Genomic DNA, 13095 nt, shown 5'->3' with positions numbered 1-13095 from the left:
ATTAAACATCATTGTATTAGCAAAACCACCGTCTGCCTAATTGGGTTACAAACAGGGAAGGTGCTGATGAATAAATGATGCATAATGCATGGACCCCGTGAGCAGCTTGTGGCTCAGCCCCAGGCACTGGACATGGGTGTGCAGGGGGCTGGGGGCTGGGAGGTTGCCCTGGAGGGGAGTGGGCACCAGCACTGCTGGTGTCAATGGCAGAGATGAGTGTGCGAGGAACATGTGGGCCACACAAGGGACACATGCCAGAGCATGGCACTGCAGGGCAGAGCATGAGATGGCATGGCATGGCCTAGGACATCCCAGGCCTCATCCTGCACTGGGATGCACAGAAACAGAGCCAGGAGCCTGAAAACAACCCCAGCCACATGAGGAACAGAAAGATTATGAAAATGAAAAGTAAATAAATATGGATATTGAGGACCTAATTCTGATAAGAGGATTTTCAAAATTAGCCATTTGCAAGAGTAGATTAACAGTGCAGAGTGCTGCGGGCAGGAAGGGTTCCATGAAAGCAAACGGCAAAGCCCATCCCAGCACAGCCTGTTCCTTACAGCCCCTGGCACCCACAGAGCTGCTCCCCACTTTTTAAGGAGGTGGATTTGCTGTTAGTGTGGGGGAAAAGGGGGCAGCTGAAGAGGCCAGGGCACAGCATGGTGCAACCCTGGACACACAGGTCCTGTGGACATGGTACTGGAACCTCATTGGAGAGTGGCAGTGGCTGGAGATGCTGGGATGCTGGTGCAGAAGTCTCATTATATCCCAGCATCCCTGTGCATTCCTGTCCCTCTCTGGCCATGGATGCAAGCAGCCGGAAGGTGTCCTGGACGTGTGCAGCCGGCAGGACTGAAAGGGACCATGTGCTGTCCTCTAACCCCTCCTCAACTCCATGTGCTCCTCACCACAGCCCAGGGCCTGCTAGTCCCCTCCTCAGGATGACACAGACCCTCCCTCTGTGGTGCAGGTATGGGTCCAGGGTAGATTCCAGCTCCCACGGGGTTTCCAATCTTTGTGCAGGGCAGGGTCTGTGAACTCGCAGGCAGAGCAGGGTGCAGGCAGCTCAGACCCCCGAGGGTGCTCCTGCAGCAGCAGCAGCAACAGCACACAATTAATTAGCTGGGTGGTGGGACAGCAGCCGTCGGAGCTGTGCAGGATCGATAGGCACATCGACCGCTCAGGAAACACCAACCCTCCCAGCCAGGAACGAGGCGCTGGGGCGGGCGGACAGAGAAACAGGCAGGGAACCTGGCGGCCCCCCAGCCCCGTGGCTGGGTGCTCGCAGGGGCTGGCTGTAGGCTGCAGCATCACCAGCCGCTTGCAAGGGAACATCGGGGTGCACAGGGCCGGAAGGAACCGGGCAGGCACTGGTGGCTCTGCTGGCTGCGTGCACTGTGCCCCAGGAGCCGCGGGAAAGCAACCGGTACCTCTCCAAATCCAAGAAGAGGTGGGGGTGCTAATGCCCCCCGTTGGCTGCATCTGTGTCGAGAAAGGTGCAGGCTGGTCCCTCTGAGCTGGTGGCATCGTCTGGGTTGTGATGTGACCACGATAGAGACTCGGGGACAGCTTGGCCATGGTACCTTGAGGACACTCTGGGCACCTGCCAGCCACCCGGGGGCACCCAGACCGTGGGACGGGGCTAACAGAGCAAACCCCAAAGCGATGGTGGCCAGGGGCCCACAAGTAAGAGCGGCGGGGACAGCTCTGCCTGCAGCCAGCCACAGCACCGTGCCGCATCCCTGCCTGCAGCTCTGTGCCGGAGTGGTTCCCGCCCCTGTCCCCAGCCCAGCCGCCCGCTCCCCCCGCCTGCCTCTGCCAAGCGGGAAGAGCCAGCCCGTCCCTGCGGGGAATGGAGAGTGCTCAGCCGTGTTGCAGGAGCCTGGTTGCCACTGTCATGCAGATGAGAAGTGACAGCAAGGGACCCTTCTCAGGTACAGACTCCCTGCGGTTCAGGGCAGGAGATACTGTCCCCCTCTTCCCCCGCCCACCTCTGCTGCTGGCACAGGGGACAGTCCTGCAGGCATTTAACCCCTTCCTCTCCGTGAAGGCCCCACCATGCCAACCCCTTCCCTGTGCTACGCCTGCCTGCCCCATGCTGCAGGGACAGCGGGCAGGGAGCTGGATGGGACAGGCAGAGGCCGAGAGCCGAACCCATGGGTGCGTCCCCTCTGCTGTGCCCCACCACCCAGGAGCCTGAGGGGGTCTTGGGGCCCCTCGCATCCCACTTCTCCTGCATTGGTTGCTGTCTCCGGGGAGGTTGTCATGGGAACAGTGCACTGTAGGTACCCCTCACCCAGGTACCCATCCTCCTATGCCATGATGCTTCTGGGTGGAGGGCAAACCCAGCCTGCACCCTCACCAGGGCCTGGCTGGGTGGGAAGGAAGGGCACAGAGTACCTCCTGTGACCTGTCCGGGATGCTTGTGATACTCAGGGCCAGAGGTCCCCATGCATGCCCATGTCCCCTCCTTCCAGGGCCCAGAGCATTCCCATGACTCCTGAGCAGGCAATGGGGCAGGGAGCTGCCAAGGGGAATGGCATAGCACAGCCCCAGTGCCAGCAGCCATCCGTCCCACTCTTACAGCGAGAGAGCGCTGCCTGTTCTTCCCCAGCCCACGCAACCCACCACAGAGCCAGCAGCTTCTTCCCTAGTTACTTTGAGGGATTTTAACCCTGCAGCACCCACCAGTTGGAGTGGGATGGGTGCCTGCACCCATCCTGGCACCCCTTGCTGTGGGTAGGAGGCAAGATCAGTCCTCACTGCAGGAGCCATCAGAGCTGATGGCAAAGGGAGAGGTCGGAATGGCAGGCTGCCAAGTCCAGGCTCAGGCTGGCAGTGCCTGGCCCTGGCTGGAGGCCAGCTGCTGGCAAGGTGACCTGGAGTGGGTGCCCCAGCATCACCCACCTGCATTGTCCACTCACAGAGAGGGGCACAGATCCCTGTGCCAGCCCAATACCACACTGCTGTCCCCATCCCACTGTGCCCCAGAACTACCCTGTCCCCACTTCTGCATTCCTACTGTGTCCTATGGGTCCCCTGCACCCCCCCATAACCCAGAACACCCTGACCCTCCTGCCCCACCACATCCAATGGTTTCCACAGCCCCCCCCCATCCCTGTCCTTACTGTCCCCAGCCCCCAACTGCAGCCCTGCCGCATGTCTGCTGCCATCTGCCTCTCCCTTTTGATTAGTATTAATTTTTAATTATGATTATTGACAGGGCTGCCAGCTCAGCTGCCAGATGGGACAGCTGCCCAGCAAGAGACAGGCCAGGGGCAACCTGGCACTGCTGCACTCACCGGGTGGTTCCTGGCCAATGCTATGCCCACTGAGACAGTCCTCATGTGCCCCCCAACATCTCAGCACCCTCTTTCTTCCCAGGCAGGGCCTCTGGGATGCAGGACCTAAGGATGGCGGCCATCACATCTGCAAAGTGTGGCCTCCAGGTGAGCACCATCAGCCTCTGACCCCTAGCCCAGCTGGGCTGTGGGGAGCCCATAAAGCCACGGAGGCAAATGGCCTGTATTGCTTTTCCAGTCAAATGAAATCCCCCCTGCAGCTGCATGCAAATGGCAATGAACCACGGCAGGGCATGGCAGCCTTTGCCACCAACCCCCCTCCCCAGATAACCTTGGCCTCCCTGGAGGGCACAAGACACCCCAAGAGCACAGCCCTCTTGCTGCACCCATTGTGGGGATGAGGGAAGGGACAGTGTGCCAGCATGGCACAGGAAGGCTCAGACCCAGAGCTGGGGAAGGGGGGAGTGTGCAGGCCAGGCAGACTACTGGGTTGAAGGGCAGAGGGAGAGAAAACCCCAGCTCCTCACAGGGTTCACGCCTGGGGAGGAGGCGGGGCACAAAGAGCGGACACTGACGGTGAATTGGATGGGGGTCTAAGCACTCTCGTACTTCCACCTCTTCTCCAGCTTCAGCCCCGTGTCCCAAAAGCGGCTGCTTCCCGCTTCTCACCTGGGGCAGCTCTGCGCCCTCTGCGGAGCCGGGACGGAGCTGCCCAAAGCCGGGCGATCGGTGCCATCGTGTGGCGGAGATCCGGGACTGCAGGCGGCGCGAGTGCTGCCTGTGCGGACCCACCCGCGGCAGAGAAGGCTTCAGCCAGGGACAGGCAGGCCCTGTGGCTGAGTTCCCCGCCTCGGGGGTATCTACCAGCCGCCCTCATAACTCTGCTCCCCCTTTTCCTTCCTGGTACTGCTGCTGACCCCGGAGAAAGGCAAAGGATTATTGGCACCAATACACAAAGCAAATACGCTTCATACCACCTGTGCTTCAGGTGCCTGTGGGAGAGTGTGAGCAAACGCAGCACAAGGTCTGCAACGTGGGGATGGTGCTACGCTACAGTCCCAGACCAACCCTGCGGTGGCACTAAACAGCCAAGGCTGGGAAACTGGGCTTAAAACAAACCCATCTCCCACCGATATGCAGGGGCTTGAGATGGGAACCAGCATCCCAGGTTGACCCCAGGGGCGCTGGGCTCTGGTACTGCCTCCCACACCCAGGCTCACAGGGCAGTGAGCTGTGTGCATGCCTTGTCCCGAGGAGGACACGGCTCAGGATCATCCTGGTGACTATCCAGGGTACCCCAGAGCAGAGGGACACTTCCACAGCCTCAGGGAGAGGTGTATTGGTCTCAGGCACTGTAGGAGGAAGGGGCACACAGTGCACCATGGCCAGAGTGATACCCAGGGGATTCCAACTCTTCTCCTGGCCGTGCTCACCCGGTGGCAATGCATCTGTCCCCCTCCCAGGAGACAGCCTCCTCCCCAGGCAAGGACCACACCAGTGTGCCAGAGCCCTGGCCCAGCCCTGGACACACAGACAGTACTCAGCTGCAGCCATTCATTGTAGGATAGGACAGGGGGAAACCACAGGCAGTGCCCAAGTCCCCACACAGTTAAACCACAAACTTAGTCTTGGCAAGGGAACCACTCTTGGTGGCTGTGTCTGCATGGGCCTGGTACCCAATTACCACCTTCTGCGAGAGGCCCAAATGCTCTTTGTAGACACGCCTGGAGAAGGGAAGGGGCAACGTGAACAAGGCAGAATCACTTCTTCCACAGCCTCCCTGCCCAGGGACCCCATTACCCCCAGATCTGTCTGCGCACAGCACATCTTCACCCCCTCTTCCCACCCCTCCCCAAAGCTGCATTACCCGATGTGGGTGACCCCTTCCTGGTTCTCTGCTTCCCGAGTCCAAATGGCGATCTTGTCTCCCTTGGCACGGATGTTGATGACAGCCCCGCACACCTCGTCACTGTACTCATCAAACATCTCCCCGATGAGACACAGTAGCTGCCAGGAGAAGAAGGGGAGCCCAGGACAGTCCCTGCTGATGCTCAGCACTGGGCTGAGGGGAACGCCACAGGGCCACACTCACTGTGTCCAGCCAGAAGCGGTCCAGCTCCGTGTGCCGCTGCTGCTTGGCGAGGGTGATGAGCCAGCGCCCGCCACACTTGTTCTGGCTGTCCTCCCACATGGGCTCAATGCCATCCTAGGGACAGGCAAGGAGATGGTCAGGACTTGACCAGAGCTGGCTCAAGGAGCTGTGAGCACCTGGCTGTGCTTTCCCTGCTGCCTGATGACCAGTGCCAGCACCCAGTGTGTCCCCATAAAGCTGAGTGCATCGGAGGGCTCTGAGGAGGGACTGTGGCAGAGGGCATGTCACACCTTAAAGAGGGAGTAGTCGCAGCCAGATGTGAGCTTGCTGGCGGGCTGGATGTGGCTGTACAGCCTGCATTGGGCAGAGACAACACATAGAAGCAGGTAAGATGAGGAACCTCTGGTACCCTCCTCTGGCCCAGCTCCCCCCCCCTCCAGGACCTCTCTGGATGGGACACATTGCCCACCCATGGGACACTCACGCCCAGAAATCTTCTACTGTGCTGAACTTGGTGACAAGGCGCAGGTTTGCCTGCCACATCTTGCTCTTATCATTCTTGAAGAACCACAATGCCCACCTAGGGAGGGAGAGGAGATTTTGGGGGTAGGATGGTGGTGTCAGCCATGCTGGGACCCCTTTCCAGCACCTCCATCCTGGCACTGAGGAGGCTGCCCATGGCCAGGCCCCCGTACCTGTTCTGCAGGGGGTGCTTGCCCAGACTCTCTGCCAGGAGCAGTTCTTGCTTCTGAGTCCTTCGCCTCCGCCGCTCCTCTTGCTTCCACTGGGTAAGAAGGAACATCCCCAAGGAACCACATGGCCACCTCAGCAGGAAGCCCAGGGCAAGGATCCCATTGCCAGGAGTCCCGAGGGACTGGCAGAACTCCCTAGGCTCTGCTGCCAGGACCCACCCCACTCACCTGAGCCCCAGTAGCCATTCTGCCCAGCACAATCTCTCCCGTGGCCGCCCCTGGCTCTTAAATGCCCACAGGAGGGTGGGATGAGGCAGCCCAGCTGCAGCTGATGGGGCAGGAGAGCCACGTGCTGGGGAGGAGGTGCCAGATCTGCCCCTCCTGGGTAGCAGGGAGATGTAGGGGATTTCCTCATAGGGCAAAGAGCTGGGTGGGGCATGGGGATAGTGTCAAGGGAAGATGGGATGGGAACAACATGGAACAGGAATGGAATGGGGAGATTGTGGGGTGCGATGGGGTGGATCAGAATTGGATGGGGTGAGGATAGGGTGGGATGGGTGATGGAATGGGCTGAACTAGGAAGAGAACAAGGTGAGGGTGGGATGGGTGATGGAAATGGCATAGGAACAGGGTAGACAGTGGAGGGGGTAGGAGAGGAACAGAATGGCATGAGGACAGCTTGTAGAGGTGAAGGAATGGGATCAGGATGAGATGCGATCAAGACCGGGAAGAAACGGGACAGAAAGAGCGTGGGATGGAATGTGATGGTGAGCAGGACAGGAGAGTGTGGAAGGGGAACAAGACGAGTGGGAATACGACAAAGTGCAAGGTGCTGGGACTGTCCCGGGGGTGCCGTGAAGGAGCCCCTGGGTTGGGCCGGCAAAGGACCGAGGGTGCCGCTCCGGGGCGGGGCGGGGGGGGCACGGGCAGGGCTCAGCCGGCTCAGTCCGGCGCGGTCCCCCCCGCGCATCACGGCGCAGCGCGGCGCAGCGCAGCGCGGCCCCGGCACAGCCGCACTGAGCCCGCCCCGCCGCAGCCCGGCCCGGCCCGGCCCGGCCCGCCCGTCCCCGCCGCCAGAGAGCCAGGTCGGGGGGGCGACAGTGCCCCGGGGCCGGGGGCGGGCGGGCGGCGGGGCCGGGGGCGCGGGGATGCGCGGGGCGGGCGGGAACGGGGCCGAGCCGGGGGGGGCCGGGGCGGGGTGAAGCCGTGCGGCCTCTCCCCGCAGAGCCGCCATGGAGGTGTTCATGAAGGGCTTGTCCAAGGCCAAGGAGGGGGTGGTCGCCGCCGCCGAGAAGGCCAAGGAGGTGGGGGCCGAGGCCGCCGAGAAGACCAAGGAGGGGGTCCTCTATGTCGGTAAGGGCCGGCTCGTCCTGCCTGCCCCCTGCCCGCCTCCCTACTAATCCCTGCATGCCTCTGCCTACCCCCTCTGCCTGACCTTGCCTGCTCCTGTCTTTGCCCTTGCGTCCTCCTGCCCATCCCCGTGTTGTCCCCACCTGTCCTTGGCTCTGCTCCAATCCCTAAACTCCCCGCCTGCCCCTGCCCCTTCCCCGCCACGTCCATCCTGCCGGCGGGGTGACCTGGATGGGGCAGAGGGACGGTGTCCGCAGTGCCCTTCCCGCCTCCTGCCCACAGCCCACGTGAAGGCAGGAGGATAAGGTCCCCCAGGCAGGGGCAGGGCTGTTCCCCAGGCTGAGGGGATGGGACCCCCCGGGGACCGAGCCTCCTGTGGCTCCCGGTGGTCTGAATCGGCGGGCCCCGCGGCTCCTCCCCGAGGATGCTTTGGGGCTGGAGCGCAGAAGGACCGTGACGGAGATGGTGACTCTGTGCTGGCATGTGCCTGGCTGGCAGCAAGGGAGCTGGGGAACGGTCGTCTCCTTTTTAGAAGCCGTGCCCTGGAGCGCATCCCACACCACGGCTCTGCTGGCATCTCTCCTGCACACATCCTGCCCCTCGGTGCTGGGGTCTATTCGGGGCCAGGTCCTAGGAGGCATTGCTGGCAGGAAGGAGGCAGCTCTCAGGCAGGCTCCAGGGCAGGCACTGTGTCCTGCTGTGGTGTTGGGCCACCCCTGCAGAGCTGGTGCTCTGTCCCACTCCAGAGAACACCATCTCTGCAGGAGGGCTGAGTCCCCAGAGCTGTTTCACCAATGCAGGTGGGTACCTGCCCTGGACCTCCACCCTGCCCTGGGAGGGAGTCCAGCAGCTCAAGGAGCACCCTAAGGCCCCGTCTTGCAGGAGCTACTCAGCGCCTGCCTTTCTTCCCTTTGCAGACACCCTGCTCCCATCCCATGGGGTGTGCTGCCTTCTGTGGGCAGCATCCCTCTGCCTGAATTGAGCCTGACAGTTTGGCATGGCTAGTGCCAGCACCTGGCCCTGGGACACTCTGGCTGAGGGGCATTCCATGCCGTGTTGGCATCACCTCTGGGTGATCCCAGCTCCTGCAGCAGGCTTTACAGGGCTGTCATTCACCCTACCCGGCTGTGTCCTAACATGGTGCTGGGCCCTGAGGTCCCTGCCCTGGCATGTAGTGGTGGCCCTGTGCTGGCCCAGCCTGACTTCCTGCAGGGACCGGAGGATCCTTGTGGGGAGCCAGGTGGGTGCCCGGTACTCCTGCTGCCTGGGGTGTGGGCAGGATGCTGCCCCAGCTCATGGAGCCCTGCCAGGGTCCCAGCCATGTTGTGTTGGCAGCCAGCCCCTCTAACCTTGTCTCTGTCTCTTTCTATCCCCAGGGAGTAAAACCCAAGGTGTGGTGCAAGGTGTCACCTCAGGTACGGTCTCCATCTCCCTGCTGTGGTACCCCTCTTGCCCCGAGACCATGGCTGCACTAACGAGATCAGAGGCTAATTGAGGGGCTGATGTCACCCAGCTGAAGCCTCTTATATAACAGGGATGGCCAGGAAGGATTTGTGGTGGCTGCTCCCTCTGTCTGCCCAGCTGCAGAGCAGCCTCCCGGCCCCCTCCTTTCCCCTGTTCCCAGGCAGGGAGGTGGGGAGGGCCTGATCCTGCTCAGCAGCTCACCAGCTCTCCCCTCCGGGTGGTACAGGGCATGGAGCCACAGCTGGAACCCCTCCCTGGCCCGGGGGGCACTGATGGGCACCCCTGGCTCTTGCAGTGGCTGAAAAAGCAAAGGAGCAGGCGTCCCAGCTGGGCGAAGCAGCATTCACAGGTGCTGGCAACATCGCAGCAGCCACCGGGCTCGTGAAGAAGGAGGAGTTCCCTGCAGACCTGAAGGTGAGAGCCCCCTCCAGCCACTGCTGTGCCTGCAGTGATGCTGGCGTGTCCCCAGACTTGGCGGGGAGCCCCCTAGCTGCTCCCCAGCCCCATGTGAGGAGCATCTGCTCTGCCTGTGCCCAGGGTGAGCTGACATCGCTGCCCCCAGCATCTTGGCTCCGTGCGCGGCCGCTGCGGACGTGTGCGTGCGTGGGCTCCCGCATGGCGGGCGGTGGCGTGGGGCCCACGGCGCATCGCTCCGGCGCCTGCGAGGTGACCTGACAGCTGCAGGAGCCGAGGGACGGGGAGGGGCAGTGGGTTTGCATCTCACCGCCCCATGAGCCATTGGCTTCCAGCTTAGCCCAAAATAGCATCAGCTGAAGAAACGAGGCCACTGCTGCCACCATTGCTGCTCTGGGGGATCTGCCTCCCTCCTTTCCCTCCTGCCAGCTGCTCTGCCAGCCCCGGGGAGGGGTTACCCAGCACCACCCTCCCCTACCGGGGATGCATGAGGCTCTGGCACCCCACCAGCTCCTGGAGCCCACAGGGGCCCACATGGTGCCAGCACCCCATCACCAGCCTGGGGACAGGGCTAGGAGCGCTGTAGGGACCTGCTACAGACCCCTGCCTGTCACTTCCCAGCTCTTTGGGAAAAGGAGTGTACAGAGTGTCCTTGTCAGCCACCCCCCTGGCATGGAATCCTGCGTGCATTCCAGGTCCCAGTCAAGTCCTCTCAGTCTGACAGGGGAGGGAGGGTGTGTGCTGCTTGTGGGGCTGTGTGTTTGGGACTGACCCCTCTGGTTCCCCCCCAGCCAGAGGAGATGGCCCAGGAGGCTGTTGAGGAGCCGCTGCTGGAGCCGGAGGGTGAGAACTACGAGGAGCCCCCACAGGTGAGGGGACCGGGTGGCAGAGCACCATGGTGAGCACAGGCTGCCAGCACTCAGTGTGCTGGTGGCCACTGCTGCTGGGAGCAAAACCTGGAGTCTGCCTGCTCCCAGGTGCCCTGTGCATACAGCTCTACAGCCTCACAAGAAGGCTGGCGTTGGACTGGGGGGGGATAGGGGCTCTGTGCCCCACCTAGGCTCTCTCACTTGCTTATTCTTTCCCCACACTGCAGGAGGAGTACCAGGAATATGAGCCAGAGGCATAATGGACCCTCGTCCTCGCCTCTTCCACCAGCAGCACAACGAACCACCGGTAGCCCCCTGCTCCTTCCCACTCGGCCCTGGCCGGTGCCCCTGTGCCAGGGAGGAGCAGGGGTGCTGCTGCCCCGTTCGCTCACAAGTTCTTCCTCCAGTTCCGTTCCAAGGGACCGTGTCCGTGTCTCCGTACCATGTCTAGTAGTCAGAAAAACCCCTCCATGTCCAAGCCCTTGAGCCCCAGTGTGTGCCCAAGCTGTGGGCACTGCTCACAGGGGCTGGTGTGTGTGTGTGTGTGTGTGTGCGTGCCCATGAAGCCCGGGTTTATCGCCCTGTTTCCCTCCCAGTGCCATAAACCCTGGCTGTGTCCCAGCGTGTCTGTGTCTGTACAAAGCATGTTTACCTGCTTGCTGCCTGCTGTACATTTTGCTTGCACGCGTGTCCCTGCGGTTCTGCTCTGGTCATTGTGGAACTATTTTTTTTTTTATATCTATATCTATCTATCTATCTATGGATGTACGGGTCTCTTGCCTTTGTGAACCCCTGGCTCTCAAGCCCGCTCCCCAGCCTGCTGGGTGGTGATGGTGCCCGCGTCCTCCCCCACGTCCTGTAGTGCTGACGCTGTGTTGTGACGTGGCATGGATATCCCCCCCGCCTCCATTGCTGGATGTGCAATACGAGGGCAGCTGCCAGTGACACAGCTGCCTCCGTGTCCGTGAATAAAAGCCAACTCTTGTCTGTAGCCCCCTGATGCTGGTTGTGGGTTCCCTGGGCAGGGGGGTGGCCCTATGCTTTGGCTGGAGGGGTAGCTTTGGGAAGAGGAGTGAGGGGCTGAGGAAGACCCCATCCAGCTGTGGAATGGGCAGGACTGGGTTCTTGTGTGAACAAGATGTTCACTGCTACAATAGCAGCATGTCACCATGCCTGGGTGCACAGTCAGTGTCCCCATGCCACCTCCCTGTGCACTGCCTGCAGTGCCTTGTGTCTACAGGTGAATGCAGGAGGCCCTTTGAGGCTGAGGACTGCTGGACACGGTCCTGGGCTCAAGTACTGGTTCCCTCTGCTGCTTGTAAGGTCTCTCATAGACATCCACCCTGATCTTGTGCTAGAATCTATGAACAAAGGGGAGCCTCTCCTCTGCTGTCCTCACCTTCATCCGTGACCCTACTCCCATCTGGGGGACAGGGAGTTGGCTGGTACCTGTGGCTCCCTCAGCTGCAGTGTGACCACTGCAAGGGCAGGTGACTGCCACACACCACTGAGAGGCCCACCACAGAAGGGAGTCCTATGCCCACCCCAGGGCATAGTCCTTGGTCCTTCAGTGTCACCAGAACAGGGCCATCAGCAGGGCCCCCAGCCAGCCTCCAGACCCTTAGCTGCAGCACAGGCTTAGGGGAAGAGACTGCATGCATGAGTATCATAGAATTATAGAAAGTTAGGGGTTGGAAGGAACCTTGAAAAATCATCGAGTCCTATCCCCCTGCCAGAGCAGGATCATCTATAGCAGGTCACACAGGAATGCATCCAGGTGGGCTTTGAATGTCTTTGGGGAAGGAGACTCCACAACCTCCCTGGGCAGCCTGTGCCAGTGCTCTGTCACCCTCACAGTGAAAAAATTCCTCTTTATATTTATACAGAACCACCTAGGCTCCAGTTTATAATTGTTGCCCCTTGTCCTATTGTTAGTCACCCCTGAGAAAAGCTTGACTCCATCCTCTGGAGATTCAGATTAAATCCCTTACCTGTGCTGGCTCACCAGCTTTGCCGGCACAGAGTGAAGCTGCAGCAGTCAGCATGGACACACAACAGGTTTGCTGATGCCTGCAAATCCCCACCCTGGCTCTGCTCCCCGTGTCTGCGCCAGTTGCAGCAGTGCCCACCATGCATTATTAAATGGACTGAGACAGCTGTTCCCAGGGCTGGCTGTGCCATGGGCTGTCCCCTCCCCTACAGCTAATTGCATTTTTTCCCTTCCCTTGCTCAATTCTGCCAGCCACGGGTGAGTAAACCCAAACCAGCATCAGCATGGCTTCCTCCATCTCCCAGGAGGCTGTAGAGGAGCTGGGACATAGGGGATGCTGAGGAAAACAGGCCCCAGGAGGGTGCCGAGCCAGGAAGCAGGGAGACAATGTGCTCAAACCAACCATTTGTAGAGCCCAGGATGTCTCCTCTGTGTCCTGGGCAGCCCTGCACATCGGGACTGTGACCCTCACCATGATGCCTAGGCAGCCCCACAAGGCGCTGTGTCAGCAGGAGAAGGTGGCCTCCTTATCCACAATGAACACCTCCAGAGCATATAGGTAAGCAGTGGTTCTCTGGTCCTGCCCCAGGTTGTACCTCACAGCCATAGGCATAATTTATGAGAGAGAAAGAAGAGCTGTGAGGCTGGGGTGTGCTGGGAGGGCCTGGGGGTGAGGGGTGGGCAGAGGACATGGAGAGGAGGGTACATGCAGCTCCATGCGTGCGAGTGCTTGGCAACCAGGTACAGCTCCTAAAAGCAACAGTGCCTCTTGAAACTGCAAAAACATCCCACAAATACAGCAAAACTACACAAACTGTAACCAAGGACTTCAGCCTGCTCATTCTTTGCCACTCCAGCAAAGCAGAAGGATGTGTGGAAAGTGAAGGGATAAGGAGAGGCAGGAAATGGGCAGCTGCGG

The 13095-nt window shown here is 60.8% G+C and overlaps 2 protein-coding genes across 3 annotated transcripts; one reads left to right on the top strand and one right to left on the bottom strand.

Annotated features, from left to right (window-relative positions):
* Window positions 1-4845: 4845 nt before the first annotated feature.
* EIF4E1B (eukaryotic translation initiation factor 4E family member 1B) lies at window positions 4846-6641 on the bottom strand. Its single transcript, XM_071758657.1, has 7 exons — window positions 6318-6641; window positions 6093-6181; window positions 5882-5977; window positions 5688-5751; window positions 5398-5511; window positions 5173-5312; window positions 4846-5029 (listed from the first exon to the last, which is right to left on the bottom strand). The coding sequence occupies exons 1-7, from the start codon at window positions 6333-6335 to the stop codon at window positions 4915-4917; spliced, it is 636 nt and encodes a 211-aa protein (XP_071614758.1). The 5' UTR covers window positions 6336-6641; the 3' UTR covers window positions 4846-4914.
* Window positions 6642-6745: 104 nt separating this feature from the next.
* Window positions 6746-11177, top strand: SNCB (synuclein beta). 2 transcript variants are annotated; one of them, XM_071758930.1, is made up of 6 exons: window positions 6746-6856; window positions 7315-7442; window positions 8816-8854; window positions 9199-9317; window positions 10109-10186; window positions 10414-11177. In XM_071758930.1, the coding sequence occupies exons 2-6, from the start codon at window positions 7322-7324 to the stop codon at window positions 10444-10446; spliced, it is 390 nt and encodes a 129-aa protein (XP_071615031.1). In that variant the 5' UTR covers window positions 6746-6856; window positions 7315-7321; the 3' UTR covers window positions 10447-11177. The 2 variants fall into 2 exon arrangements, with proteins under 2 accessions (XP_071615031.1, XP_071615030.1); XM_071758929.1 differs by lacking the exon at window positions 6746-6856 and adding an exon at window positions 7032-7174.
* The last annotated feature ends 1918 nt before the right edge of the window (window positions 11178-13095 follow it).

This window comes from Heliangelus exortis, chromosome 15 (genome assembly GCF_036169615.1).
Source record: "Heliangelus exortis chromosome 15, bHelExo1.hap1, whole genome shotgun sequence".
NCBI classification, from domain to species: Eukaryota; Metazoa; Chordata; class Aves; order Apodiformes; family Trochilidae; genus Heliangelus; species Heliangelus exortis.
Note: the sequence above shows the minus strand (reverse complement) of the source record. Positions and strands in the feature narration are given on the sequence as shown.

What these genes read in the sequence shown, in the direction of transcription:
- EIF4E1B (XM_071758657.1), bottom strand. An exon ending in ACAGTAGAAGATTTCTGGGC is followed by an intron (nt 5,752 to 5,881) that starts GTGAGTGTCCCA and finishes TGCCCAATGCAG; the next exon opens with GCTGTACAGCCACATCCAGC. An exon ending in GCGACTACTCCCTCTTTAAG is followed by an intron (nt 5,512 to 5,687) that starts GTGTGACATGCC and finishes GCCTGTCCCTAG; the next exon opens with GATGGCATTGAGCCCATGTG.
- SNCB (XM_071758930.1), top strand. Translation starts at nt 7,322, where the DNA reads ATGGAGGTGTTCATGAAGGGCTTGTCCAAGGCCAAGGAGGGGGTGGTC. An exon ending in GGAGGGGGTCCTCTATGTCG is followed by an intron (nt 7,443 to 8,815) that starts GTAAGGGCCGGC and finishes TTCTATCCCCAG; the next exon opens with GGAGTAAAACCCAAGGTGTG. An exon ending in GGTGCAAGGTGTCACCTCAG is followed by an intron (nt 8,855 to 9,198) that starts GTACGGTCTCCA and finishes TGGCTCTTGCAG; the next exon opens with TGGCTGAAAAAGCAAAGGAG.